The following is a 27,568-nucleotide window of genomic DNA, read 5'->3' as shown; positions in this document are numbered from 1 at the left end:
GTGGTAGAGCGGATAGGAATCCACCTGCCAATGCAGGGGACTTCAATACCTGGTCTGGGAAGATTCCACACGCCAAGGAGCAATTAAGCCTGTGCAATACAACTACTGAGCCCACATGCTACAACTACTGAAGCCCATGAGCCTAGAGCCTGTGTTCCACAACAAGAGAAGCCACTGCAATGAGAAGCCCACGCACTGCCATAGAGTAGCCCCAGCTCTCTGCAACTAGAGAAAGCCTATGTGCAGCAATGCAGACCCAGCAGGGGCAAAAATAAATAAATTTTAAAAAAGAGTCTTAAAACGTACTTACTCTTTAAAAAAATAATAATAATTTGCGGTTTTAACTAGCTAAGTTTTGGGCTAATATTTTTTCTTTTTAAAAAATTATTTTCAATTGGAGGATAACTACTTTACAATATTGTGTTGGTTTCTGCCATATATCAATATGAACTAGCCATAGGGATATATTATATCCTCTTCGTCTTAAAATTCCCTCCTACTTCCCACCCCATTCCACCCCTCTAGGTATCACAAAGGACTGGAATTGAGCTCTCTGTGTCATATAGCAAATTCCCACTGGCTATCTATTTTACATATGGTAACATATATGTTTCAGTGTTACTCTCTCAATTCATCCCATCCTCTCCTTCCCCCACTGTGTCCATAAGTCTGTTCTTTATATCTGCTTCTCCTTTGTTGCCCTGCAATTAGGTTCGTCAGTATCATCTTTCTAGATTCCATATTTATGGGTTAATATACAGTATTTTTCTCTGACTTACTTTACTCTGTATAGTAGGCTCTAGGTTCATCCATTTCATTATAATTGAGTCACATGTGTTCCTTTTTATAGCTGAGTAATATTCCATTGTGTATATGTACCACAGCTTCTTTACCTGTTCATCTCTCAGTGGGCATCTGTTGCTTCTGTGTCCTAGCTAGTGCGGCACAGTAATAGTTTATTATACAGTAATAATAGCACACCCGGCCCAGAATTCAAGGGATACAAGTGGTGAAAGGAAATGAACGTGTTAAGCAAGCTCTCCTCTTGCTCTAGTCACACTCTTCTTCATACTAAGTAGTGTATTTACCCAGTATCCCATGAGGAACCTGGAAGCCACAAATGACTCCCCCTACCAACTATATCACCAAGTTGTCAGTTTTTTTCTCTCCTATTACTTGAGCCTGACCCTATTTTTATTACTTTATTTTTCAATTATTATAACATAACTTTGCAATTTTTCTACTTCCCTACAGTCTTTCCCAGCTCCATTCCATTCTCTACACTAATGCCAACAAGAACTTTTCAAAATTATACATGATCATGTTATTTATTTTTATTAAAAATCACTATTAGTTCCCACACTACAGAGGACAAAACTCAAATGCCATAGCATAGCATGCCTGTTCCTGTCCTATAGCTTTTTCTCTCATCTTCCATGTTCACAGCCTACAATCTGGCTGTCTTTCACCTTTGCATATGCTGCTTTCTTTCTGTGTGGAAGATCTTTCATTCTTTCCTTATAACTCTTACTTATTTTTAAAGACTCAGCTCAAGGTTTATCCAGACCTTCCTTAATTATCAGGTCCAGGTTATATGACTTCTTTACATTACTTTTTCGGGGTACTTACCACATAGATCAGTATTGTGTCTTCCACTAGAAGATTAGCTCCTGGGAAAACCAAAATCTATCCTTGATACCGAGATATTCATCTATTCATACATTCAAGTTCTATCTACTGAGCGACTATGTATTATGTATGTTATACACAAGTGAACAAAACAAACATGCCCCACCTTGGCAGAGCTTGTAGTCTATTTAAGAAGAAAGATAGTAATAAGTAAAATAAAAAAATATTCTGATACATGAGTAAGAATTTTATGAAAGTAAACATGGGGACCAATTTTAGGTTGTGTGGCACACAGATAAACTCAAACATTTACTGAATGAAATGTTTATACCTTCACCACAGAGATGTAAGTGGGCCAGGCTCATCATATCCTTGCCAACACTGACTGTGTGTTTTTTTTTTTTAAAACATCTTTGCTCATACTGTCAATGTCACTTTCTTGCTTATACATTCTCAGTACCAAAAATCAATAAAAAGAACACAAGACAAGTTCAAATATACATTAGAAAAAAGAAGCTTGATTAAGCACAAGTGGAAAACAAAAACTAGCTTTATATATCTTATCACAGTTACTCTAACAGATGGCTAAGATAATTTAGAAATAATCTCTTATAAGAGCACACATTTTACTAAGTAAAAACTAATACTAAAAAAATGAAAGCCATGTCTTTCTGGTATTCAGAAGTCTGAAGCAATCATTGCTTAGTTTTTCTAAAAGAGCAAATTACTAGGGAATCCCTGCCTCTCCCATGGTTCACTGCCAAATGACTCACAAGTGGAGTATTTCAGGAAACATGGGTATGTGACAAAAGTTAAAAAAAAAAAATCATGACCACCTGAAACAAAGCTCAATATTTTAAAAAGGGAATGGCAGGATGAGGAAACTACATATTAAAATACATAAGACCATTTCATTAATAACTAGTCATTAATTAAAAATATTATATAACCAACCAAAAAACTCAAAACAAAACTTGGTAGTAAAAAGAATATTTAAATGCTACTTACAACAGTTGAGAAGGTTGCTGGGGCTAATTTCCTATATTAATATAAAATGCATAAAAAATTTCAAAAACAAATTTTGCCTTGTATTATAAAGCTTATATTTTATAAATGATGCACATATTTAGTGCACATTAAAGAACAGTAATACAAAAATTAAATGAGTTCATCCCTTCATAAGTACAAATAGTTTGCTATAATAACATTAAATGATTGGCCCTTTCCTAAATTCACCCTCATAGTCCTGAAAATTTTAAATTAATTGTATAGATGAGGAAAAAGAGCTTCTGTTTTACCACACATTAGTCTTTCTAGTTGAAATATGAGATTTTTCTGGAAAATACACTCATCTCTTTCTTTTTAGTAGTGTATTTCAACACCTAGACAGGATTTGTGCCAAGGGACAGAGGCAGTCACCGAACCTGTTACACCACAAGCTTTTTTTTAAATAAACTGATGATTGCCCAACAAAAAACTGTTAACTTCCTTGTGAATTTTCATAGGCAGAGAGCTTTTTATTTTTATTTTTGGCTTCTGCAATGGAATTTCACCAAAGTTTTTAAAGGTATTAACTTCATAACCTGCAACAATCATCATTTTAAATCAGTATAGAAAAACTGTCAGATGGGTCAGAAATAGGGTTTACATAAGTCAAAATTATCCCTGACAGTAGCAAGATTTAACCTTTTGAGCAAACCCCAACAGACCAACATTACAACTGAAATTATTAACCTAATATGTAGTTGCTAAGTCATGTCCAACTCTTTGCCACCCCATGGACTGTAGCCTGCCAGGTTCTCCTGTCCATGGGATTCTCCAGGCAAGAATACTGGAATGGGTTGCCATGTCCTCCTCCAGGATTAATCTAGTACATAATGATAAATATTGCTCTTGAAAGAGCAAATTATTTTCCTACTTACAATTTTTTGCTAAAGGTCTACTATAAAAATATTTTCTTCTCTCTATATTTCCCTGCCATGATAATGCTAAAACATATCTATAGTCTCCTCAAACCTCAGGTGTTAAGAGCATATTAGCCCATTTGAGTTGGAACACTGCTTCACATAGTCAAAGTGTTTTTTTAAGGCACTCTAAGAACACTCAAGGACAGTAAAACAAAAACATTCCTGTTGCCTACAGATCTTTCAGGTATATTTCCCCTCAAATTTTTCTGAACTAAATGTTGTGATAACTGGTTTTTCTTTGTTTTCCATGGTACAGTCATTAAGTTATTTTTCTTTTACTTAAAGCCACTCCTTCATTTTCAACTTGCTGAGCAGGCAGGCTTTTCGTTTCCAGGGAAACTGAATTCCTGTGGCTTCGGGTAGGCATTCTTGTTCCACCAATCTAGGAGAAGCAGCAAAGAACAGGACAGTTTAACATGTTTACAATACAGTTAACTCTATTGTTTACACATGGAATAATTACCCTGCAAATTGTCCTTTATATATTTTTAGCCTCCAACCACTTAATTGCTTCTAAGCAAGCTTTAATCTGACAGAGTTTTAAAGTATGACATTTTCAAATAACAATCAGGGAAGCAGACAGATCAGGGTAAACGGAGAGAAGTGAAGAGGAAAATCACTCTTTTGTGTTAAATTTGGAAAAGTTTGAGATGTTTGAGAAGTTTGAGAAGGAAATGGCAACCCATTTCAGTATCCTTGCCTGGAAAATCTCATGGACGGAGGAACCTGGTAGGCTACAGTCCATGGGGTCGCAAAGAGTCAGACACGACTGAGTGACTTCACTTTGAGATGTTAAATGAGGAAATGAAGGAATGACAGACCTTTAGAGCAATGTGCTTACAATAATGAAACTGAACGGCAGTAGAAAAGAAGAAATGAAAACTAAGAAGGGAGGGAAAGGAAATATAAGAAGATCAGAGATGGTAAAGACAGAGAAGAAATTATGAAATGGAGAAACAGACAAAGAGTAAGAAAAACATAAGAGTCCAAAAGAGAAGAAAGATACAAAGAATACATGTGAAAGGAAGAGAAAATAAGACTCCAGTTTGAAAGGAAAACTGAAAAATACCCAACAAAAACTGTAGCTAAAATGGCTTAAAATACTGATAACTCATTCTGTCTATTCTTTCACTTGTTCCACAAGTGAAACTAGTGGAACTAGTTAACTAGTGAACTAGTTAACTACATTTATGTATTTTCTTGGCCAAAATTAACAATGTACAAGAAGTTGTCATTTCTAGAAGGATTCTCTCAATAATAACAGAGTGGAGAACTGAAAAACATAAACAACTTTTGTAAACTATAAAACCACTGTAAATTACAAAAAACATCCTCAATATCTGCATTCTAGCTATTTCTCCAAAGGAACTGTGGACATTTGCAGATTAATTTAATACAGAAAGAAAAAAAACAGAAAATATCCACAGGATATACAAGTGATAGATGTTGTGGAGTGAAATATTGAGAAGAATGGAAGACTCAAACAATAATTTTGACTCAAAGATTTTTGGCAGCAGGGAAGGAAAAATCGGATTCACTCATAGAGAAGAAAACTTTTCCTTCAACTAAACTCGAACTGGAACTTCTTACATGATATAAAGAATGAGCTACACAGTAAATAGTATCTCTAACCATGTTTTTACAAAAGTTTCAGAGAAATGTCATTCAACTGTTATTTCTAGGAAGGATGGTATAAAGAGTGTAACATTAATTATAACTAAAATATTGAGTTATAAAAAATACTTAGCATTAAAACACAATTTACTTAACATTTTATTGTACTTTTAATAAGGCACTGCAGTCACTAACACTTGCTTTTATATTTTTCCATATCCTACTGATCAATTTTTAACTATCACCATAATTTTATTCTATGTATTCTTCAGCAAATTGCCTCAAATATTTAATGAAATAAAACAGTATACATAAAAACGGCAAAAAAATTATAACTCTGCTTTTCATAGGAACACAGGGATTTAACTATGTGGTTGCCTTGCTCATGCCCTCACTGGGCAGGCTAATAGAATTTTCTTTAGTTGACTATAAACCCTACAAAAAAACAGAAAGTTTCGCTAACATGACTGGGTTCACAAGAGCATACAACTTTACCTATCCTTTCAACAAACACTGTTTTTAGAATGGTGTTGTGATTAACATGGCAAATATGGACATCATGTTAAAATGCATAGTCAGTGAAATAGATTACTAATAAACAACCTAGTGGAACATTTTATTTCAGAAAAGATCCTACCTTTTGTTGTGCTGTGGGACCCAGTGACTTAGGTGGAAAGGTACAAGGTATTCTTCCATGATGGATGTGATATGGTAATAAGAGACTGGGATCTAAAGGGACCCAGGGAACTGAGAGGCTGGAAGGCACACCAGGAAGGCCACAATGTGTTTTATGCAAATTGTACGCTGTCCTAGTAACTTTTCCATCAGAGGTTTTGTAGATCAAGAGTGAAGAATCTTCTGCGGCGTGAGACAACAAGTAGGAACCCTCCTGCAAGCTAAATCCACACAATAAAACTCAACTCACTGATTCACTGTGTCAATTTCAATAGCACTTTCTTAATCATGATCTATTAATAAAATAAAAAAACAATTAGGGGAATGGGACATCATCTCTAAAAACACTCTGATGATAAAATAAGATTTAAGAATCTTCTAATCTATTTTCACATTTTCATGCCTTTTCAGCAACTAGTTCTTATTCCAAGTTCAAGATATATAATTATTTTCTTTTCATTGTTATGTCAGTCAATTTGTAAGTTTTCAATAATTTAATGGGAAACAAATAGTCTGCCTAATTCTCTAATCCATGGACAACACGTAACAAAAAGTACACAGACATATGAGTATGTAAGAACATATACATACCATTGCTATACACAACATTTAATTAAAAAAGCACTGCACCTACTTTCTGTCTACTAATAGGTGAACAGAGAATAGAAAGGTGAATGTGACACACTACACTGGGAAGTTTAAAATAAAGTGGCAGAAACAGTCAACAGAACAACTACAATACGAGAGGCCCTGAGAATAATAGCAACCTAAGCAGTTAATAGGTACTGAATGTTTATCATGAACTAACTGCACTGTTTATGTCCTTTTTGTCATTAAATCCTACACAACAAATCTTGAAGGGATAAAATTATTAACTCCATATTAGAGACAAACAAAAATTAAAGATGTTAAGTAATTTGCCATGCATATAAACCCAGGTGGTCAAACACCAAAAAACACCATACCCTTAATTATGATCCTCTACTATCACAATAATAAGTTCTGTCAAATCTACGTTAAACCCATTCTCTTTAGAAAGCTTTAAGGAATTCAGTGTAACAACATGAAGAGCTAAAAGGATATGATTGACATACTGTGTGTTCCTTTTTTTAAATTCTTTTTATTTTACACTCTTTTAGCGCAAAGGTACTATGGAGGATATCAGTTCTTCCTCACAATCTATCACTAAAAACAAGGATTAATCATACTTATAAGCTATTCTTCCTCTCTAGGATCTGTGAACGTTACCCATTAATGGCTTGTAAATGTGATTAAGGACACAATGTAACAACAAAAGTAAAAATGTGAATGATGTACTTTGAAGATGGAATAAGGGACTACAATCTAAGAAATATAGATATTTTTCCAAAGAAGGCATACAGACAGCCAATACCATTAATCATCAGGGAAATGCAAATCAAAACCACAGTGATATACCACCTCACTTCTGTCAGAATGGCTATCACCAATAAGACAATAAATAAGTGTTGGCAAGGATGTGGAGAAAAAGGAATCCTTGTACACTACTGGTGGGATTATAAATTAGTGCAGCCACTATGGGAAATAGTAGGGAGGTACCTCAAAAAATTGAAAATTGAACTGTCATATGATCCAGGAATTCTACTCTTGGGTATTTATCATATATCAAAAAGATATATGAATGCCAATGTTCACTGCAGTATTATTTATAAGAGCCAAGATACAGAAGCAAGTTAAGTGTCCATTGATGAACAGATAAATAAGATGTGATATAAGTACAATGGAATACTACTCAGTCATAAAAAATGAAACCTTGCATTTGCAGCAACATGGATGTATCTAGAAGGTATTGTGCCATGTGAAATAAGTCGGAGAAAGACAAATACCATATGACCTTATGTATATATGGAATCTCAAAAGCAAAAGAAACAAACAAAATGAAGATAGACTTATAGATACATAAACAAAAGGGTGGTTGCTGACAGGGGGTAGTGTGTGTGGGGAGAAACAGGCACAGGGGGTTTAGGAGGTACAAACCTCCAATCATAAATAAGTCACAAGGATGTAACACACAGCATAAAGAATATAATAAATACTATTGTAACAACTTTGTATGGAGATATATGGTTATTAGACTTATTGCAATCACTTCATAATGTATGTAAATATCAAATCACTATCTAGTACACCTGAAACTAACATAATATTGTACACTAACTGTATTTCAATTAAAAAAGAAAAGAAATACAAGCAGCCACTAGAAGCTGAAAATTAGGCAAGGAAACTGCCTCCTAAAAGCCTCCAAAAGGAGCCAGCCCTGCTGACGCAAGTTTAGTCCAGTGAAGAGAATTTCAGATCTTTGAGCTCCAGATCTATAAGAGAATAAATCTGTGCTGTCTGAAGCCACTAAGTTTGTGATAATTTGTTACAGTGGCAATAGGAAGCCATTATAATAGCTGTACAGAAAAAAATTTTTTAACTGTAAGCCCAGTAAAGCCAGATGCTATTATATTTCCTTCTTATTTATATTTTCACAATTCCACTTTGGCACAACAGAATAAATTTTGTATTTCTAGGTTATTTTCTGTCTATTCCTAACAATATGTACTCAAAAGTTTTTTTCACCCAAGAAAATTAGACATATCAATGAAAAACGCCCCCAAAGTACTTACCTACTTAATTTTCTTAGAATGTGTTGGAGGATGTTAAATAAACTTGAAATCCTATTAAATAGAAGAAATCCAAATAAAATTAAGGGACAAAAAAACTTACTCTTAACAACTGTAACTCCTCGGGAAAAGAAATGTCTCAATAACAAAAGAAAACAACAGATGAAATAATGTAAAACAAATATCAAAATGTATTTCTAACATGACTGAATTTTAGTATTTACTTCATTTTTGCCATTTTCTGATTTCCCTTAAGAGTTCGTGTTTTTTAAAAAAATGTTTTTGTTTTCTTTTTTTGGCTGCACCACACAGCATATGGGATCCTAGTTCCCCTAACAGGGATCAAACCCCCCTGCATTGAACCATGGAGTCTTAACCACTGGGCTGACAGGAAAGTCTCTCAAACTATAAACATTTAAATAAGTTTATAAGCTTAAAATTTTTGAAGTTTAAAAGTTTAAAAAGTCTTTAGCAGAATTAATCTGCAGAAGAGTTTGCCTTTTAGAGGTGGTGGTGGTGAATTTCAAAGAAATTGAGAGGGACTTTAAATGAATAAAAGGAAATGAAATATAAGATATTGATTTAAATATCTCTCCTAGACCTACACTCATTCCCTTGATTATTTATTTAAAAATGGTTTTCACTGGAAGAGGTAGAGCAGGCAGTGCGTAAATGTATGGAAAAGCTTTTCTATTCACATATGTAAATAAAAAGTTACCCATCAAAAGAAGTAATACTTATAACAGATGTTTAAGTATAAGCAAAGAAGTCAAACTTGAATCTGCGGCCTTCAAAAACTATGACAAGCCCCAAAGCTGGAACTACAGGACTAATGTAAGTCAGGGCGATTTCCCATGCTTTAGATGGATCAAACATTAACCCCCAAAGCTGTCATCCTGGCTCAGCTGTGCGCTCTGGGGAAAGTCACTCCAAGCTCCAGCTTCCTCATGTATAAAACGGAGATTAAAGGTACCACCAGTTCTTCCTGGTAAGTTGTGAGATGCAAATTAATTTCAATCTGATGTACAGTAACAGTTGGTAGAAGAACAAATTTTTAGAAGTTAGAATACGTGAATAAGTTTATATATCCCTGAGCTCAAAGTCTGACTGGCCTATTTTTTCCCACCTCTGGAAAGAAGTGAGATAGGTGTGCCCATAGTTCACCAAGATGGAAGACTCCTCTATTGTTCTAGCCTCCTTCGTCTTAAGTAGAAATACTGGTGCCACTAGAACATTTAATTTGGAGATGGAAATGATTAATGTGAAATGGATCACAAACTGGGTCAAGGAAAGCCTCAATTTATAAAAGGATGAAAGTCTTGAAAATAAATAATTTAAACCAATATTTAGTGATAAAGGAAAATTAATGATCATATTAACAAGCTTTTAAATTCCTACCACAAAATTTCTTACTTGAGTGCTGAAAGTTTTTCTTTCAATTCTTCTGAGGTAATTTCTTCAAGCAGGAAAAGCTTTGATGTAAATGCATCAATATGTCCTAAAACAAAAGATCAAACTTAAAAGAACAATTGCTGTATTTAAGAATCAAAAAAGCTAAGTTATCCAATCTTTTTAAAGATGTTTTTACACAATTGTCATAATTATAAAGGAACTTTATATTCTAAAAAGAGAAATAGACATTTTATTAAGTTTATTAAGTAAAGCTGTATTTTAAAATAACACCAGAAGTCAGATTATAAAGGAATATGTATTAATTCTAAAATATTTGCTGAACATAGAAAAGTTTATACACGTCCACATCAAAAAAATCATCTCTAAGTCTACAATTTAAGAACAACAACTGTTAAAACAGTGGTTTCTAATTTCTATTAAACTTGCATTTTTATGGAAATTAAATTTTTAGAGAGCTTCCTAGGTGGTGCTGGGCTTCCTGGTGGCTCAGCAGTAAAGAATCTGCCTAGAATGCAGGCACCATAGGAGATGCAGGTTTGATCCCTGGGTCAGGAACATGTGCAGGAGCAGGGCATGGCAACCCACTCCAGTATTCTTGCCTGGAGAATCCCATGGACAGAAGAGCCTGGCGGCCTACAGTCCACAGGGTCACAAAGAGCCATGACTGAAGCGACAGCATTCATGTATGCATGTACTGTAATATTATGAAAGCAAGCAGATAAAATAAAATTTATAGTTTGGGTATGATAAATACATTTCTCAGACAGACTTGGTTAAGGTATAAACTTGGCTTAATTATTCACAATAGCCAAGATGTGCATAACCTAAGAGTCCACCAACAGATTAAAGGATAAAGGTGTGATACACACACAAATAACGGAATACTATTCATCCATGAGAAAACATTCATCCATGTTGCTATTTGCAACAACATAAAGGACCTTGAGGACACTATGCTAAGTGAAATAAGTCAGAAAGAGAAAGATAAATACTGCATGATAACTTATATGAGGAATCTGGGGGGAATAAAAGTCAAACTCATAGAAAGAAGTAGAAAAGTGGTTCTCAGGGGTTGGGGGCTAAAAGGGTACAAACCTTCAGCTACAAGATGAATAAGGTATGAGGATCACACAGTGATTCTAGTTGATAATAGTATACTATATAACTGCAATCTGGTAAGAGAGTAGAACTTAAATGTTCTCATCAAAAAAAAAAAAATACCTGGAGGTGACGGATTTGTTAATTTAACTAGATGAGAGGAATTCTTCTACAATGTATACATATATCACATCATTATGAGGTATGATTTAAATATCTTAAAATGTTACTAGTTATACCTCAATAAATCTTAAAAAAAATCTGGCTTATTTTTAAATTAAAGCACATCATAAGATTTCCTACCATTTAAAAAAAAATCAAAATAGTCTGCTCCAAGTCTTACTTTCTTATAAACATGACCTAATTCTAGAATTCAAAAAAACAAAACAGCAAACTCTCATGATTACACTTGCACATGTTCTCCAACAAAACAGGTTGAGACACAACACTGAGGCCTTGGAATGTTCCAGGGAAGTGATACAAAAGATAGCCTTTAGTTAAAGGTTATATAATCACACTAATACAAAACCCATGTTATTACACCAGTCAAAAACATCAACCGCGTAAGAGTATAATACTCACTAATGCTGAAAAATAATATCACTTTAATTTTTTTAGCTTCCAAAATTTGGTTATCAAAACACATGACCTGGATAGTTGACATCAATCATAAGGCAAAAAACACTGCAAATAATATCTCATTTCTTATCTTGTCCCCTTTCATTTCATCTGCTTTGTGCTCATAAAAAAGAATTAGAAACATTTTTACCAGATACTTTTCTTCTAAGACAACAAATCTTTTCCCATGCCTACTTATTCTTTCCTGTGCCAAGTTTCGGTTTCACCTCTGCATTTCTAACACTCATTATTACACAGTGACGTTTCTAATAAAAAGGACACAGTTTAATGGTTTAAAGACTGTCAAAAGGGAATAAGTATTAAGTACAATAAAACAGTTTAGACATTTACTAAAAGTGTCTTTGAAGAAACTCACAGTTCTTACCTTTTTAAAGTAATCTCAATGAAAAGTATGTCTTATAGTATATGTCAAATACAGTTAGTCAAAAATATACAGAGAATACTGTACTAAGTTCTATGAAGGCTTCAATTCTCTCAACATTGGAACATTTTAACCTGTAGGCCTCAAATGAGTTCAGATGTTTATCTCCTCAGTCTTTGGGGCAACTGCGCAAGACTTGGGATGGCAACAGCTTCCTGGCCATTAACCCTCAGCCATGAGTAGATTATTTTGCATATCCCAGTATGCTATCCAAATACTGTTTTAAGTGTGTCAAGGTTGGGAAGGTTAAATAATACAAATCAGGGCTTTACATACATGCATGAATTCATACATACATATATACACAGACACACACACACACACACACATATATATAGGCAGTCCCTACTCTGCATGCAGTAGGGGATGATAAAAATAATCATGCATACACCAGAACTATGAAAGTGATTTTAATAATCAATAGGAAAAATTACAATTGTTCCATTACCTTTAAGATTTTTTGGTCAAAACATTATAAATTCCCCATCAGTTACAAATGCATGGAGAAATGAAGACAGTAAAAAGTAATCTTTATTTAGTAGACAATAAATTGCAAACACTGAGATATGAAGTATTATTTCATGATAAAAAACTCATTAAGAGTAGTCTGAATAGTGCTTGTCACCTTCTCCTGTTACAACTTATGATAGGGAGCTAGCACCTTTTCTATGCTGTGGAAGATGGTCACACTTGCTGATCATTGTTGGATCAGCTCCCAACATTATACCCTTTGCACTTTTAAGGTCACTTTCCTTATTTATGTGAGTCAGTTCACTTTCACTAAGTTCCTCTGGTGGCTTATCTGGTCTCTTGAACCTCAGCAGTGTCAACATTTCTACTGTCAGTTATTTCATCTATAACTTCATTTATATTCAATTCAAATTCCATTTTCAGCAGTATGGTCTTTTGTTTCTTTGCTGTGCTTTAATCTTTGTTGGCCAATTCCCTCTTCTGATTATCCACTTTTACAAAACATCATGCGAGTTTATCACTGGGAGACAAGGAGGGAACACAACTAGACATTTTGCTTTCTATTCATGATCTCAGTAACAGGTACACAGTGACCAAAAACACTGACAGACTCTGAAAGGAGTTACATGATTGGTGACTGGTCATGATGCACGTCTGTTATTTATGTAGTGATCTGTGGACTGAAGAGTCAGCAGTAAAGTAAGTAGTTTACACAATTATAGTTAATATACCTTTGTAACTGACATTTGTGGATATCAGGATAGCACAAAGGAAGGACTGCCTGTTTGTCAACTATGCAGAATTGATATACATTAGATAACTGGAAAGTAGATACAGAAGTTGTGGTAAGATGACTTTGGGAATTTTCTTTAGGGAGTACATATTAGTGTTTATTTGGGGCAAGAATAAAAAAAGAACACTGCTATCTAAAAGAAGAGAAGAACATGTTCATAGCAAAGCAGACAAACAAAAAACAAGTATTTTTATTCTACCTGAAAGGAGACTAGTAGCTACAGGAAAGGTATTCAAGGTGTGGTCCCTGGACTAGCAGCATTAGCACCACCTGAAAACATGCTACAAATGCTGTCTTAGGTTCCAATCCAGACCTATTGAATCAGACACTCCTAGGGTCACGGCCGATAATCTTCAATCTAACAAGCTCTACAAATGATTGCGACACACAGTCAATTTAGATAATTGTTGAACTAGAGTCCTATAAATCAATATACTCTTCAGTTCAGTAAGTGACATTTTGTATCTCTTGTGTTTTGTATGATATGCTATATCTGAATCTCTCAATCACACATGTAAACTCTACCCTCACTTTTCTCTCCAAAAGATCTAATGCAAAAAAAAAAAAAAAAAAGAAAGCTCTAATGCACTGGTCTCCAACTTTGATTTCTGAGAAGAAATTGTCTTAAATTTCTTTGAGCTGGGCAGGGAAAACTGACAATGAAATGCCACAGTTAACTGGAGGAGCGGCTAGCAAAGGTTGAGTGAGGAAAACACAGGTCACAACTTAGAAAGGACTAGGCTGCACCATTGCATGGGAAAGAAATAGGAGCACGTGGAAATCTTCTGGTTAAGGTTTTATCCCAGTTTCTAAGACACAATGAATTACTTGTATTCAGTCACACTGATTAACATTGTTATACACATAGTGCTTCATTTTTGCTACCTCTGATCTCTGCCCCCCCTCAATTTTTTCCTAGCCCTTTTTAAGTTGACAGCAAAGTTATAAACACTTAAAAATTGTGACTAGGACTTCCCTGGTGGCACAATGAATGAGGATCTGCCTGCCAATACAGGAGACACAGGTTTGATCCCCGGTCAGGGAGGATTCAAAATACTGCAAAGTAGCTAAAGCCCATGCACCACAACTACTGAACCTGCATGCTGCAACTACTGAAGCCCATGTGCTTCGAGTTCGTGCTCCACAACAAGAGAAGCTACTTAATGAGAAGCCTGTGCACTGCAACAAAGAGATGCCCCTGCTCACCGCAACTAGAAAAGTCCATGTGCAGCAACAAAGACCTAGCAAAACCAAAATTAAATAAATAAATAACTGAAAAAAACTGACTAAATTCTGATCCTGCCACTGATGGACTCTGTATCTATAAGTAAGTTAATCATTCTGAGCTTTATTTTTCTCTTTTATTTAGAGCAGCAGTCAACATACATTAAAAACTATTAAACAACAGCACCTGAAAGAAACTAAAAATTTTGGAGAGAATAAAACAATATGCAATATATGATTAACTATGCTTTGTTGTTTTGAAAAATCTTGGTTTAATTCTGTGTGATACAACTACTTGAAGGATGGCTGCAAAGTTCAATTCATTTTGCTACAGGTTTTAATGGCTGCCATATCTAAAAGAAGATACACACAACGATACACAGATCCAAATGGAACAAGGGCCTCACTGCTCAGCTTACTTACTAAAGCATGACACTGATTGTTTTTAGCACACACACCAATTACACAGAAGTTTTTGCTGATGTTCTACTAGTGAATGTCCACCTTCTCTGATGTTAATCAGTTTTTTGTACTAACTTAAGACAGAGAAGGCAATGGCATCCCACTCCAGTACTCTTGCCTGGAAAATCCCATGGATGGAGGAGCCTGGTGGGCTACAGTCCATGGGGTCGCTAAGAGTCGGATAGGACTGAGCGACTTCACTTTCACTTTTCCCTTTCATGCACTGGAGAAGGAAATGGCAACCCACTCCAGTGTTCTTGCCTGGAGAATCCCAGGGACGGTGGAGCCTGGTGGGCTGCTGTCTCTGGGGTCGCACAGAGTCAAACACGACTGAAGCAACTTAGCAGCAGCAGCAGCAGCAAGATAGGGGCTGCATTTCTATCCTAGAGGGTCTTTGGGAGATTCTAAAAGATAACTTTAATCTGATTCCAAGTCTTTAAGATATATAGATATATGAGGGTTTCTTTTTGTTGTTGTTGTTGCTGTTTTAAATAAGCAACATCTTTCATTTTCAGCAACAAAGTCATCCTTAATAAACCTGAGGATGCTACACTGTACAACTCTGAGGGTGACCATTCATATGGAATGGACTGGAGACACTGTCTCCTGGACGGTGTACAGTGTGGAGATAATAAAAAATATTTTCTATTTTATATGTAACAGGACTCTACAACATCATTCAAAGCAGAGGACCACCTGTCATTCCACTTACTTAACATGAATAATGTTCAGTTTTTAATTGTTTTAGAGAAAAAATAAAAGCTATAACATTTTCTTCTTGTATTCCAATGGCTTGTCTTACACACATCTAGGAACAGTAAAATGAATAAAGTATATAAATTCTGTGGTTTGTTATCTACCATTTCCCTTCTCCTTGCTTTTACTGTTCCTTCAACCAATTATCCAAGCCAATTTCACTCTCTAAAAAATACTTATTGAGCACTTCTGTGTGTCAGATACTGTTCCAGGTGCTTATGATTATCAATAAACAAAACAGACAGAGACAGGCAATAAATACCATGAGTGATTAAATTACATAATTTGTTAGTGGTTACCAGAAAAAGGGAATGGGACTATATTCAGAGCCAAAAACCAGAAGAAAGACATTTGGAGATGTGAGTTTGGCACTGAGGGCTGCTTCTCTCTTCGGAGCACCTGTTAACCTGGAGAAAGCAACTGAGACCTAAGAGATTAACCAGAGTTTTTAATAGTCTCTCAGGATTAGAGGAACAAAAACTGGTCTATGAATTAGATAAACAAATATTCTGAGTTTGGACCCTGGCTCAGTGCTTCTCTAAAAGGACTTATAGCTTCAACATACAGTGGCACACATGGATAAGATTTATTACAGTAAAAGGATACAAATAAAAGGAGAATCCAAAAAAGGAAAAGAAGTGTGGGATAAAGTTCAGAGAAAATGAGATGCAATCTTCAAAAGTCCTTTCTTGGTTTTCTATTTGGGATGATAAAAAAGCTTTGGAAATGGACAGTGATGATGGTTACATGGCACTATGAATGTACTTAATCATAGTAAATCATACACTAAAAACTGTACAGTAGGACTTCCCTAGCAATCCAGTGGTTAAGACACTGTGCTTCCAGTGCAGGGGGCATGAATTAGATCCCTGATCGGGGAACTAAGATCTCACATTCCGTGGCCATAAAATAAACAGATAATTTTTTAAAAACGTATAGTAAATTGTACCCTGAAATTGTTAAAATGGTACATTTTATGTTATGAACATTTTTCCACAATTAAAAAAAAGGCCTAAAAAAAAAAATTAAAAAAAAAAAAAAAGGCCTTTCTCACTGGAGCCACACAAGACTCACTTAATTCCTCTAGTAACATCTTCTTTTTGTATCAGATAAACTTTATAAAGACTCAGTACTCAATGCTTTCATTGGGGGATGCATCATGCAGGCAACCCTCTGCCTAATACATACCAAAATTCCAGACACTCAGAAAGCAGATGTTCAGAATAAGCCATATTATTTATACAAACAGTGTAGGTACAATGAGCCCTCCTTATCAGCTAATGGATGTCTTACATCGGCATAGGAAAGTGTTTACTAGCCAAGTTCCCAGATGCTAGCAGAGAGCCAGCCTTGAAAGCAAGCTTTTCCAAAGACTGGCAATGTCAGACCATGAATGGCAACAACCCAGCAGTAAGTGGGAAACATACTTACCTTTCTAGGGTGCAAAGCCAAGCTTCAAACCACCTAACTCCCCGTAATTGGATTATAGTGAATCCAGATTGCTAGTGTAGTCAAAAGTAATACAGGAAGACAACATTGTAGCTTTGACATCATATCCAGAATTTTTCATATACAATTTTCTGGCCCCTGATAAAAGAATATTCTGACATACAGTGAAGAAACATGGAATAAACAAGAAGAGAGAAAAACAACATGGCACAGAATGAAGTGTCCCCGTAAAAAGATATGTTGAAACCCTAAATCCCTTCTCCCTCAGAAAGTGACTTTCCTTGGAAATAGAATTGTTGTAGATGTAATTAGCTATGATGGTTGGACCTTTAATTCAATATGAATGGTGTCAGTATAGGAAGAGGATAAAGACACACAGGAAAAAAGATCCTGCATGATAACAGAGGCAGAGATGAATATGATATATCTACAAGCCAGGAATGCCAAGGATTGCTGGCAAACACCAAAAGGAAAAAGAGGCAACAAAGGATTCTCTCTTATAGGTTTCAGAAGGAGCATGGCCTTTTATAACCTTCATTTTAAACTTCCAGCCTTCAGAATTGTGAAACAAGAAGTATCTATTGTGTTAAGCTATCCAGTTTGTGGTACTTTGTTATGGAAGACTTACAAAATTAACACACACAAAAATAATGGAAAAGACTTGCAAAGACTTTAGATAACAGAGGTATTAGATACAGACTTTAAAGCAATTTTGCCTAATACACCTAAGATGTATTCATTGTCCCTAAGACATAATTGAGACTTTTTATAGAAACTATACAAAAGACTTTCTACAGAAATGTATACAGAAGAACCAAATGAAAAGTCTAGAACTAAAAAATACAGTAAATGAAATTAAGGACTCAAGTGATGGGTGAAATAGTGTATTAGGGATAGTTGAAGAGGAAATTAATAAACTAGAAGAAAATACTGAGAATCATGCATGAAGAGTCAAAAGGAGGGTAAATACAGAAGAGCATGTAAGGGATGTTCAGAACACAGTAAGATGTAACATAATACAACCTAGATCCCAGAAGAGAAAGCAAATGAGGAGGAAGTGATGTTTGGTGAGATAATGACTGAGAATTCTCCCAAAATGGTAAAGGTCATCACATCACATATGTTATAAAATGAACAACATGTAAAAAGGAATACTTACAACAACAACAAAAAACTAACATAGGTACAATGTAGGACAACTGTTGAAAGGAAGAGAGATAAAATTTAAAGTCTGACAAAGAAAAGAAACATATTACTTGCAAAGCAGCATAAATGGATAAACAACTGACTTTTCAACAGAAACAAAGCCAGGAAACATGGAGTGGGGGAGGGGTGGGTTGGGAATTTGGGGTTAGCAGATGTAAATTACTATACAAAGGATGGATTAAACAACAAGGTCTTACTGTATAGCACAATGAATTATATTTAATATCCCATGATTAAATTATAATGGAAAATACTATAAAAAGAACGTGTATATATATATACACACACACACATATATATGTAGTATAACTGAACCATCTTGCTCTACAACAGATATTAACGCAACACTAAATCAACTATACTTCAATTTAAAAACAGAGCAAACATTGAACTGATAATTAGAAACTCCTCAAAAAGAAAACTCTAGGCCCGTAAGCTTCACACATTAATTTTACCAAACATTTAAGTAAGAAATAACACTGATTTTTATAGAAATTCTACCAGATAACAGAAAAAGAGGAAAGAGATCCCAAATCATTTTAAGACATAAACTTAATACCAATACCTCACAAGGAAACTAACAGGTCAATCTCACTTATAAACACAGATGGGAAGATAAATAATAAATTGAATCTACCAATTTTTGGACAGAGGCATGAGGTTACAAAGAGTTGGACGTGACTGAGTGACTAACACTTTCACCAATATTTAAAAAGAGTAATATACCATGAGCAAGCTGGAATCGTGGCAGGAACACAAGTTTGGATAAACATTTTAAAATTGATGAATATGATTCATCACATTAGTAGAATAAAAAAGTTATACCATCATATAATCTCAATAAATACAGAGAAAATATCTGATAAATTTTTTTTTTTACCCATTCATTATTAAAATTCTTAACTAGGCATAGAAAGAAACTTCTTTCTTCAAACAAAAGGCATACACAAACACCCATACAAAACAGTACATAAAATGGTGAAATGTTGAACATCTCCTCCTTTAAGATTTGACACAGGCAAGGACGCCCATTATTTACCTTCTATTTGAATTCTAGGCAAAGGTAACAAGGAAAAAAAAAAGGTATAATGATTGTAAAGAAGAAGACAGTCATTATTTCCTGAGAACATAATTGCTTAACTTGAAAATATAAATTATTAGAATAAGCTTAGCCAAGTTACTAAGATACAAGGTCAACATACAAAATTAATATGCAAATAAATCCTATATTATCAGTAACAGCCTATAAGAAAATAAAATTTCAGAAATATCATTTATAATAACATAAAATTATCAGCCACCAACAAAAAATATTCAACAAAAGATGTGCAAGAACTGTACCAAGAAAATCATAAAGATATTAATAGAAATTAAAGATATAAATAGAAGAATATCTAACTAAAGTTTACAGATTGAAGGATTTGTTATTATAAAGCTGTTAATCTGTTCCACATTGACTGAGTCAATGCACTTCCTAACAAAAAGCCCAATCTTCCTGTTGCTGTTGGCTGAAACTGACAAGCTGATTCTAAAATCTGTAAATGCAAAGAGCCAAGAACAGCCAAGAAATTTTTGAAGAAAAACAAGTTGACATGGAACTCTACTCCATACTCGGTAATGACCTATATGAGAAAAGAACCTAAAAAAGAGTGGATATATGTGTCTGTATAACTGATTCACTATGCTACACACCTGAAACTAACACAACATTGCAAATCAAATATACTCCAATAAAAATGAATTAAAAAAAAAAGTTGACAAGATTTGTGCTCGCTTCGGCAGCACATATACTAAAATTGGAACGATACAGAGAAGATTAGCATGGCCCCTGCGCAAGGATGACACGCAAATTCGTGAAGCGTTCCATATTTTTTAAAAAATAAATAAACTAATTTAAAAATAATAATAAAAAATTAAAAAAAAAAAAAGATTTGCTTCACCGAACAGTAAAAGATTTTATAAAGGTAAAGTAATTAAGACAGTGCTAATTGTCTAGCTAGAGTAATTACTCTAACTAGAGTAATTAAAACAGGATAAAGAAATAGGGAGTCCAGCTTAGATTCATGTATATAACCCAAGTAAAATGGGAGAGCAGAGAACAGATAGTCTTTTTCAATAAACAGTGCTGAAAACTGGAAAAAAAACACCCACTTAATATTCCATGCAAAAATAAATACCACATAAACTATGTATCTGGAAATTCAAAAATAATTTTAGAAAGGTTTCCAGAAGATATATTCATGATGCTGCTGTAAGGAAGACTTGTTAAACCAGGCAAAAAAACACAACACTAATCATAAAGAAAATGGCTAAATATTTGTCTTTATTAAATCTAAATGATACCATTAAGAGACTGAAAAGGCAAAAGCAGAAGAAAATTACCTGTAACATTTGAAACCAACAAAGAACTAACAAGCAAATAAACAAAAACCTGACAACAGTGAAAGAGATTTGAATAGGAAATTCACAAATGTGAACATCCAAATGATTATTAATCACATGAAAAAGTGTCCAACTTCATAAATAACCAAGGAAAAGCAAATTAAAACAATAATGAGATGTTAATAATACATACCCACCAGCGTGACTAAAATTAAACTGATAATGCCAAGTGTGGGCAAGGATGTGGAGAAGATATAACCCTCACATACTGCTAATATAAGTGTATATTAGTATAATCATTTTGGAAAGCTTTCTGGAATTATGTAACTGAAGATAATGTAGCTTAAGCTACGACCCAGTAATTCCACTCTCAGGTATGTGCCCAATAGCAATACATACACATTGCTCTAACAGACACATGTTCATAGCTGCATTAACATAGAAACAACTGAAACAGGGTCTCAAAGTTAAATGCATAAATAAATGGTGGTATATTCTTAAAAAGGAAAATGTCGAAAAGAAAAATACTGTTATATACAACATAAACTTCAAAAACTATTAAGCAAAAGAAGGCATAAATGGAAAAACTTTATAATTCCATCTGTACAGAGCTGGCGAAAACCAAATGATTACGTCAGAAGGCGGGACACTGGTTACTATTGGAGAAGAGGAAGAAGGGTATATTGGGAAGTGGCACAAGATGGGTCTCTGGCAGTTTTCAGCTTCTTGATCCGGGTATGAGTTATAGAGGTGCAGACTTTGTTATGTAATTCCTTGAGCTGTACATTTTTCACTTTTCTCCTGCATTGGCAGGTGCATTCTTTACCACCTGAGAGGTCTTTTTCTTTCTTTTTTTTTTTTTTGATTTATAAACATTTATTAAAATAGAAAACTGGAGAATTTCCTGGTGGTCCAATGGGCAGGGCTGCAGCAGCCACAGATTTGATCCCTTGTCAGGAAGCTAGGATCCCACAAGCTGTGCACTGCTGCTGCTGCTGCTAAGTCGCTTCAGTCGTGGCCGACTCTGTGCGACCCCATAGACAGAAGCCCACCAGGCTCCTCCGTCCCTGGGATTTTCCAGGCAAGAACAGTGGAGTGGGTTTCACTCTTCTGAATGTATGTTATACTTAAAAAATAACATATAGGAAAGAAAAATATCATCAAAACAAAGGTATATGTTACAACTGACAATATTTTAGGACAGAAGTAGTACTATGTAGATCTTTTTGAAAATTATGCATAAATATAGAGAAGTTCTCAGGTTTTTTTGTTGTTGTTTTAGCCTGCTTTTAATCTTTGGCTAAGAAATCCTTTTTCACTCTCATATTTTTATCTAAATTTTAGGTTAATAGCTATTTTTTTCTCAGTTCAAAAATATACGAAGTATAACTTCATTGTCTTGTGGTATTTATCTTCATTAAGAAGTGTACTTTCAGGGCATTACATAATATAATATAGTGAAGGACAGGGAAGTCTGGCATGCTGCAGTCCATGGGGTTGCAAAGAATCAGACACAACTGAGCGATTGAACAACGACAAAAATTACATAATCACTGTAAGAAAAAGGATTTGTGTATAGAGTCCCTGAGTAATTCAACAAAATATTATTATTATTATTACTATTTTGACTGCACCGTGTGGCTTGTGGTATGTTTTCCTCAATCAGGGACTGGACACAGGCCATGGCAGTGAAAGCACTGAGCTGTAACCACTGGACTGCCAGAGAATTCCCTGAACAAAATATTATTATGTCCATTACCTACAGATGAAAAAGATGAGGACTCACAAGCTTAAATGATTTTACCCGAAGTAAAAAGAAAACTGTAAAGTATGAAGTACTCATACACGTATCTTCTGACTCACACATTCAGCATGATTTCTACATTCCATTATAATGGAAAAGCACAGGCTGTGGAATCGGAAAACACATGGATATAAATCCTGGATTTCCCACAAACTGTAATCTTGAGCAATAAACTCTATAAGCCTCAGTTTCCTCATCTGTAAAACAAAGATAGACAACACTTATTTTACAGAATAGTGAGGATTGGTAATAATGGATATACAGTCCTTGACCTACACTACATACTTCATTAATGACAGTTAGAAATACTGCTGTATTACTTTATATATAAAACACACATATACAGTTTCTAAGGAAAATTTTGGAGTATTTCAAGTGTATTATAGTTTGGTTTGAGAGTGGTAGACACATAAGGAAGCAAAGAGAACAAAACAAAATACACAGCAATATCCTAAGAGCTGTTATACTGGAAGACTAAGAGGAGCAGAAACTAAAAGGACAAGAATAGTACAGGGAAGAAGACTGACACACAGAATCAAAAACAGAATACTTGAAAAGAAACACATTACTAATTTCAAGGGTTATTGTTCAGTTGCTAAGCCGAGTCCAACTCTTTGTGACCCCATGAACTGCAGCATGCCAGGGTTCCTTGTCCTTCACTATCTACCAGAGTTTCCTCAAACTCATGTCCACTGAATCAGTGATGCCATCCAACCATATCATCCTCTGTCACCCTCTCCTCTTGTCCTCCATCTTTCCCAGCATCAGGGTCTTTTCCAATGAGTCGGCTCTTTGCATCAGGTGGCCAAAGTATTGCAGCTTCAGTATCAGTCCTTCCAATGAATATTCAGAGTTGATTTCCTTTAGGATTGACTGGCTTGATCTCCTTGCAGTCCAAAGGACTCTCGAGTCTTCTAACATCACAGTTCAAAGCATCAATTCTTCAGCACTCAGCCTTCTTTATGATCCAACTCTCACATATGTACATGACTATTAGAAAAACTGTATCTTTGACTATAAAGACCTTTGTTGACAAAGTGATGTCTCTGCTTTTAAATATGCTGTCTAGGTTTGTCATAGCTTTTCTTCCAAGGAGCAATCATCTTTCAATTTTGTGGCTGCAGTCGCCATCTGCAGTGATTTTGGAGCCCAAGAAAATGAAATCTGTCACTGTTTTCATTTTTTCCCCATCTATTTGCCATGAAGTGTATACTGTAACTCATATCTAGCAAAGCATCATACAGGTAAATGCCGGAGTCCCGCTCCAGCTGGTCCAGGGGTCCCCAAGGGATGAACGGCGTCGGCGAAAGGAAAAGAAAGGAGACAGAAAGCTTTTGATGGCCCAAGGACCATAATCTTTATTGCTTTAGTCTCTATTTATATAGCACATGTTCTTCTACGTAATGATTCTTACAATATTTTTCCATTCAGATCAACATCCCCTAACTCTAAGATGTGTTACAAGTTTTTTTCCTAGTCTATTGTCACATTTTGATTACATGTTTACCCCGAAACCTATTTTTATTTTACTAGAACATAGTCTATGAATTGTAACATTCCATCTACTTTTTCTGTACAGCCTGCTACTACAGCGAGTACAGCGTCTTGCCTCAGTGAATAAATACTATAGCAGTGGCTAAGGGTAAAACTTTCTCATAGTACAGCCATTGTCAGCGGTGGCTTGTTTACCATCTACCCACATAATACAAGACTATTTCTGGCAGGGACAAGTCTTTTGCAGTTTACCTAGAAATCATTTACAATACAATTCATATAGTTCTTCTCTGTTTATGCTTAGATTCTGAGGGGAAAAGGCAATTGGCTTAGTTTCTGTAATTTTCCCTGATACATGACCCAAGTTTTCCAGTCATCAATAACAATCTCCTCATGAGGCCAGATCACAATAGGCTTAGGGCTTGTTTTCCAAATGATCATGGCCTTATTCCCTGGCTGAATGTTAGGGACCCACCAGCCAGGGGCCTCAGTAGGTTTAATCATTTTTGGAATGTTTCTCTGGGGCAAGGGATCATTTTTGTTTTTATTGGACTCTCATGACCTCATCGTGGAAGCCCTTACAACTCCAGCCATCAAAGAACAAAACAGAGTTAGCCACAACAGAAGCATAGAAACAGGAAGGAGGGAAGGTTCCGATCCTGGAGAGAAACCGCTTTGCAGTTTCTTCTTGATTGGTGCCGTGACTTTGTCATCCGGCAGTAGTTCCAGAAAGGCTCCCAACAGGTAAAAATAATTTTCAATTAGCCTTTATTTAGATGTCAAAGGGAAATAACAAATACTTTTGAAGAGAGATGTATTAAATAATATTTTTTATATATCTTTTACCTCTTGACCATCTGTAGATAGGCACTCTCCTTTAAAACTAAAACCACCAAGTCTACACAATGTAAGGTAGAACTACAAAATAAAGAGACTGAAACCTGTATGCAGGTCAGGAAGCAACAGTTAGGACTGGATATGGAACAACAGACTGGTTCCAAATAGGAAAAGGAGTACATCAAGACTGTATATTGTCACCCTGCTTATTTAACTTACATGCAGAGTACATCATGAGAAACGCTGGGCTGGAAGAAACACAAGCTGGAATCAAGATTGCTGGGAGAAATATCAATAACCTCAGATATGCAGATGACAACACCCTTATGGCAGAAAGTGAAGAAGAACTAAAGAGCCTCTTGATGAAAGTGAAAGAGGAGAGTGAAAAAGTTGGCTTAAAGCTCAACATTCAGAAAACTAAGATCATGGCATCTGGTCCCATCACTTCATGGCAAATAGATGGGGAAACAGTGGAAACAGTGTCAGACTTTATTTTTTTGGGCTCCAAAATCACTGCTGATGGTGATTGCAGCCATGAAATTAAAAGACGCTTACTCCTTGGAAGGAAGGTTATGGCCAACCTAGATAGCATATTTAAAAGCAGAGACATTACTTTGCCAACAAAAATCCGTCTAGTCAAGGCTATGGTTTTTCCAGTGGTCATGTATGGATGTGAGAGTTGGACGGTGAAGAAAGCTGAGTGCTGAAGAGTTGATGCTTTTGAACTGTGGTGTTGGAGAAGACTCTTGAGAGTCCCTTGGACTGCAAGGAGATCCAATCAACCCATCCTAAAAGAGATCAATCCTGGGTGTTCATTGGAAGGACTGATGTTGAAGCTGAAACTCCAATACTTTGGCCACCTCATGCGAAGAGTTGACTCATTGGAAAAGACCCTAATGCTGGGAAGGATTGGGGGCAGGAGGAGAAGGGGACGACAGAGGATGAGATGGTTGGATGGCATCACTGACTCGATGGACATGGGTTTAGGTAGACTCCGAGAGTTGGTGATGGACAGAGAGGCCTGGCGTGCTGCAATTCATGTGGTTGCAAAGAGTTGGACACGACTGAGCAACTGAACTGAACTGAATGAGTCACACATGCTACTTTAGAGTCATACCTGATATACAACTTATTTTAATTATATTCAGTCATTCCAGACACCATGAGGACAAACTGACTATTACTTTCTGTTTTTATCTTATTTCCTGAAAGTAACTGTAGCAAAAACTTATTTACAAGTCCATTCTCCTAAACTCCCTTCCTGTTGCAACATTTCCCTTAAATTAAAAGAGTAATAAAATAAAATTGTAAAAAATCTCAAAACTCACAGATGTTTTTAAAATAGTATTTTGAAATATTCACCCCCACATGAAAAACAACCCAAACAAAGCAAACACACCATATAAGAATACAGCATAAGTTTCTCACCAAACAGGTGTCAAAGACACTAAACACAACACCTCATTACATCAAAATGAATGGCTTATCAGTAGATAGGATTCACTGATGATAAACAGCAGGTAAGGCAATGATTACTTATGACTTTACAGAGTACAGTAGTCCCCCCTTATCCACAGGTGACATAATCCAAGAGCCCCCCAGTAGATGCCTGAAACTGATAGTGCCAAACTTTACATATAGTTTTTTCCTACACATACATACCTATAATAAAGTTAAATGTATAAATTAGGCACAGTAAGAGTTTAACAATAACTAATTATAAGATAGAACAATTTTAACACTATACTCTAATAAAAGATTTCTGAATGTGGTATGTCTCTCCCTCCCTCTCTCTCAAAATATCTTACAAATTGAATGCCTTTTTCATTTTAACTAATGCTTATCTGCTCTGTGACAATAACCTTTGCGGTTTGAGGTTTGTTTTGCAGTTTGACAGCAAAACAAACAAGAGTTCTTTATCCTTCATAACTTTTCTCCTAGGCATATCTAAATCACCAGCAACACATACTCTTGCACTTTGGGGCTGTTAAGTAAAAAAAGGGTTACTTGAAGATAAGCACTGATAACTGAGATACTACAAAGTGACTAATGGGCTGGAGAGACTAGAAAAGGGGTGATTCACATCCCAGGCACTATACAAAATGGTGTGCTTTTTAAAACTTATGACTTGCTTATTTCTGGAATCTTTCATTTACTATTTCAAACCATGTTTGACTAGTTGAAGATAACTGAAACCACAGAGTGAAACTGCAATTAAGGGGTGACTATTGACCTTTTGATGAAGTAAATCATATAGATATAAATGATGGTAGTTTTATTTGTTAAACTTTACTTTAAAAAAAAACACAACCTTAAATGTTTAAGTCAAGAATGTCTATTCTCTGTTAGTACTTTAAAAAGGATTTCAATAGTAAGTTTTTGTTTGGTCCCCTCCTAACACAGATGTGGCTGACAACTGCTTTCAGGTAGTTTACATGAAGACTGTTGGTGGGTTTCATGGCAACAGGTCTTTGGAGGAACACTGAAATTGTGGTTGTTGACTGAAAACTACTACACCAAACTTCTGGCAGTGTGTATGAAGAGGCAGGAAGAGGCTACAGCACCACCAATCTTTACCTACTTCCT

At 35.4% G+C, this 27,568-nt stretch overlaps 1 protein-coding gene and 1 non-coding gene across 12 annotated transcripts in view; one reads left to right on the top strand and one right to left on the bottom strand.

The window, feature by feature from the left end:
- Nucleotides 1-2,708: 2,708 nt before the first annotated feature.
- ICE2 (interactor of little elongation complex ELL subunit 2) overlaps nt 2,709-27,568 on the bottom strand; it is a 68,039-nt gene continuing 43,179 nt past the window's right edge. For 8 of the 11 annotated variants that reach the window (XM_081507573.1, XM_081507570.1, XM_081507572.1 and 5 more), the window contains 4 exons: nt 9,947-10,031; nt 8,537-8,587; nt 5,848-6,106; nt 2,709-3,978 (listed from right to left, as the gene is read on the bottom strand). In XM_081507573.1, coding sequence (XP_081363699.1) covers nt 3,856-3,978; nt 5,848-6,106; nt 8,537-8,587; nt 9,947-10,031 — 518 coding nt within the window. In that variant the 3' untranslated portion in view covers nt 2,709-3,855. Of the gene's footprint in view, nt 3,979-5,847; nt 6,107-8,536; nt 8,588-9,946; nt 10,032-21,686; nt 22,849-27,568 lie in introns of those variants that run through there. The other 3 variants (XM_081507574.1, XM_081507575.1, XM_081507577.1) reach the window with 2 other exon arrangements.
- LOC145516039 (U6 spliceosomal RNA) lies at nt 20,232-20,338 on the top strand. Its single transcript, XR_014061213.1, has one exon. It is a non-coding gene; the product is annotated as a U6 spliceosomal RNA (small nuclear RNA).

This window comes from Giraffa tippelskirchi, chromosome 7 (genome assembly GCF_054371585.1).
Source record: "Giraffa tippelskirchi isolate mGirTip1 chromosome 7, T2T-mGirTip1v1.2.pri, whole genome shotgun sequence".
Lineage (NCBI taxonomy): Eukaryota > Metazoa > Chordata > Mammalia > Artiodactyla > Giraffidae > Giraffa > Giraffa tippelskirchi.
The sequence above is the reverse complement of the archived record's forward strand: the minus strand, read 5'-3'. Positions and strand labels throughout refer to the sequence as shown.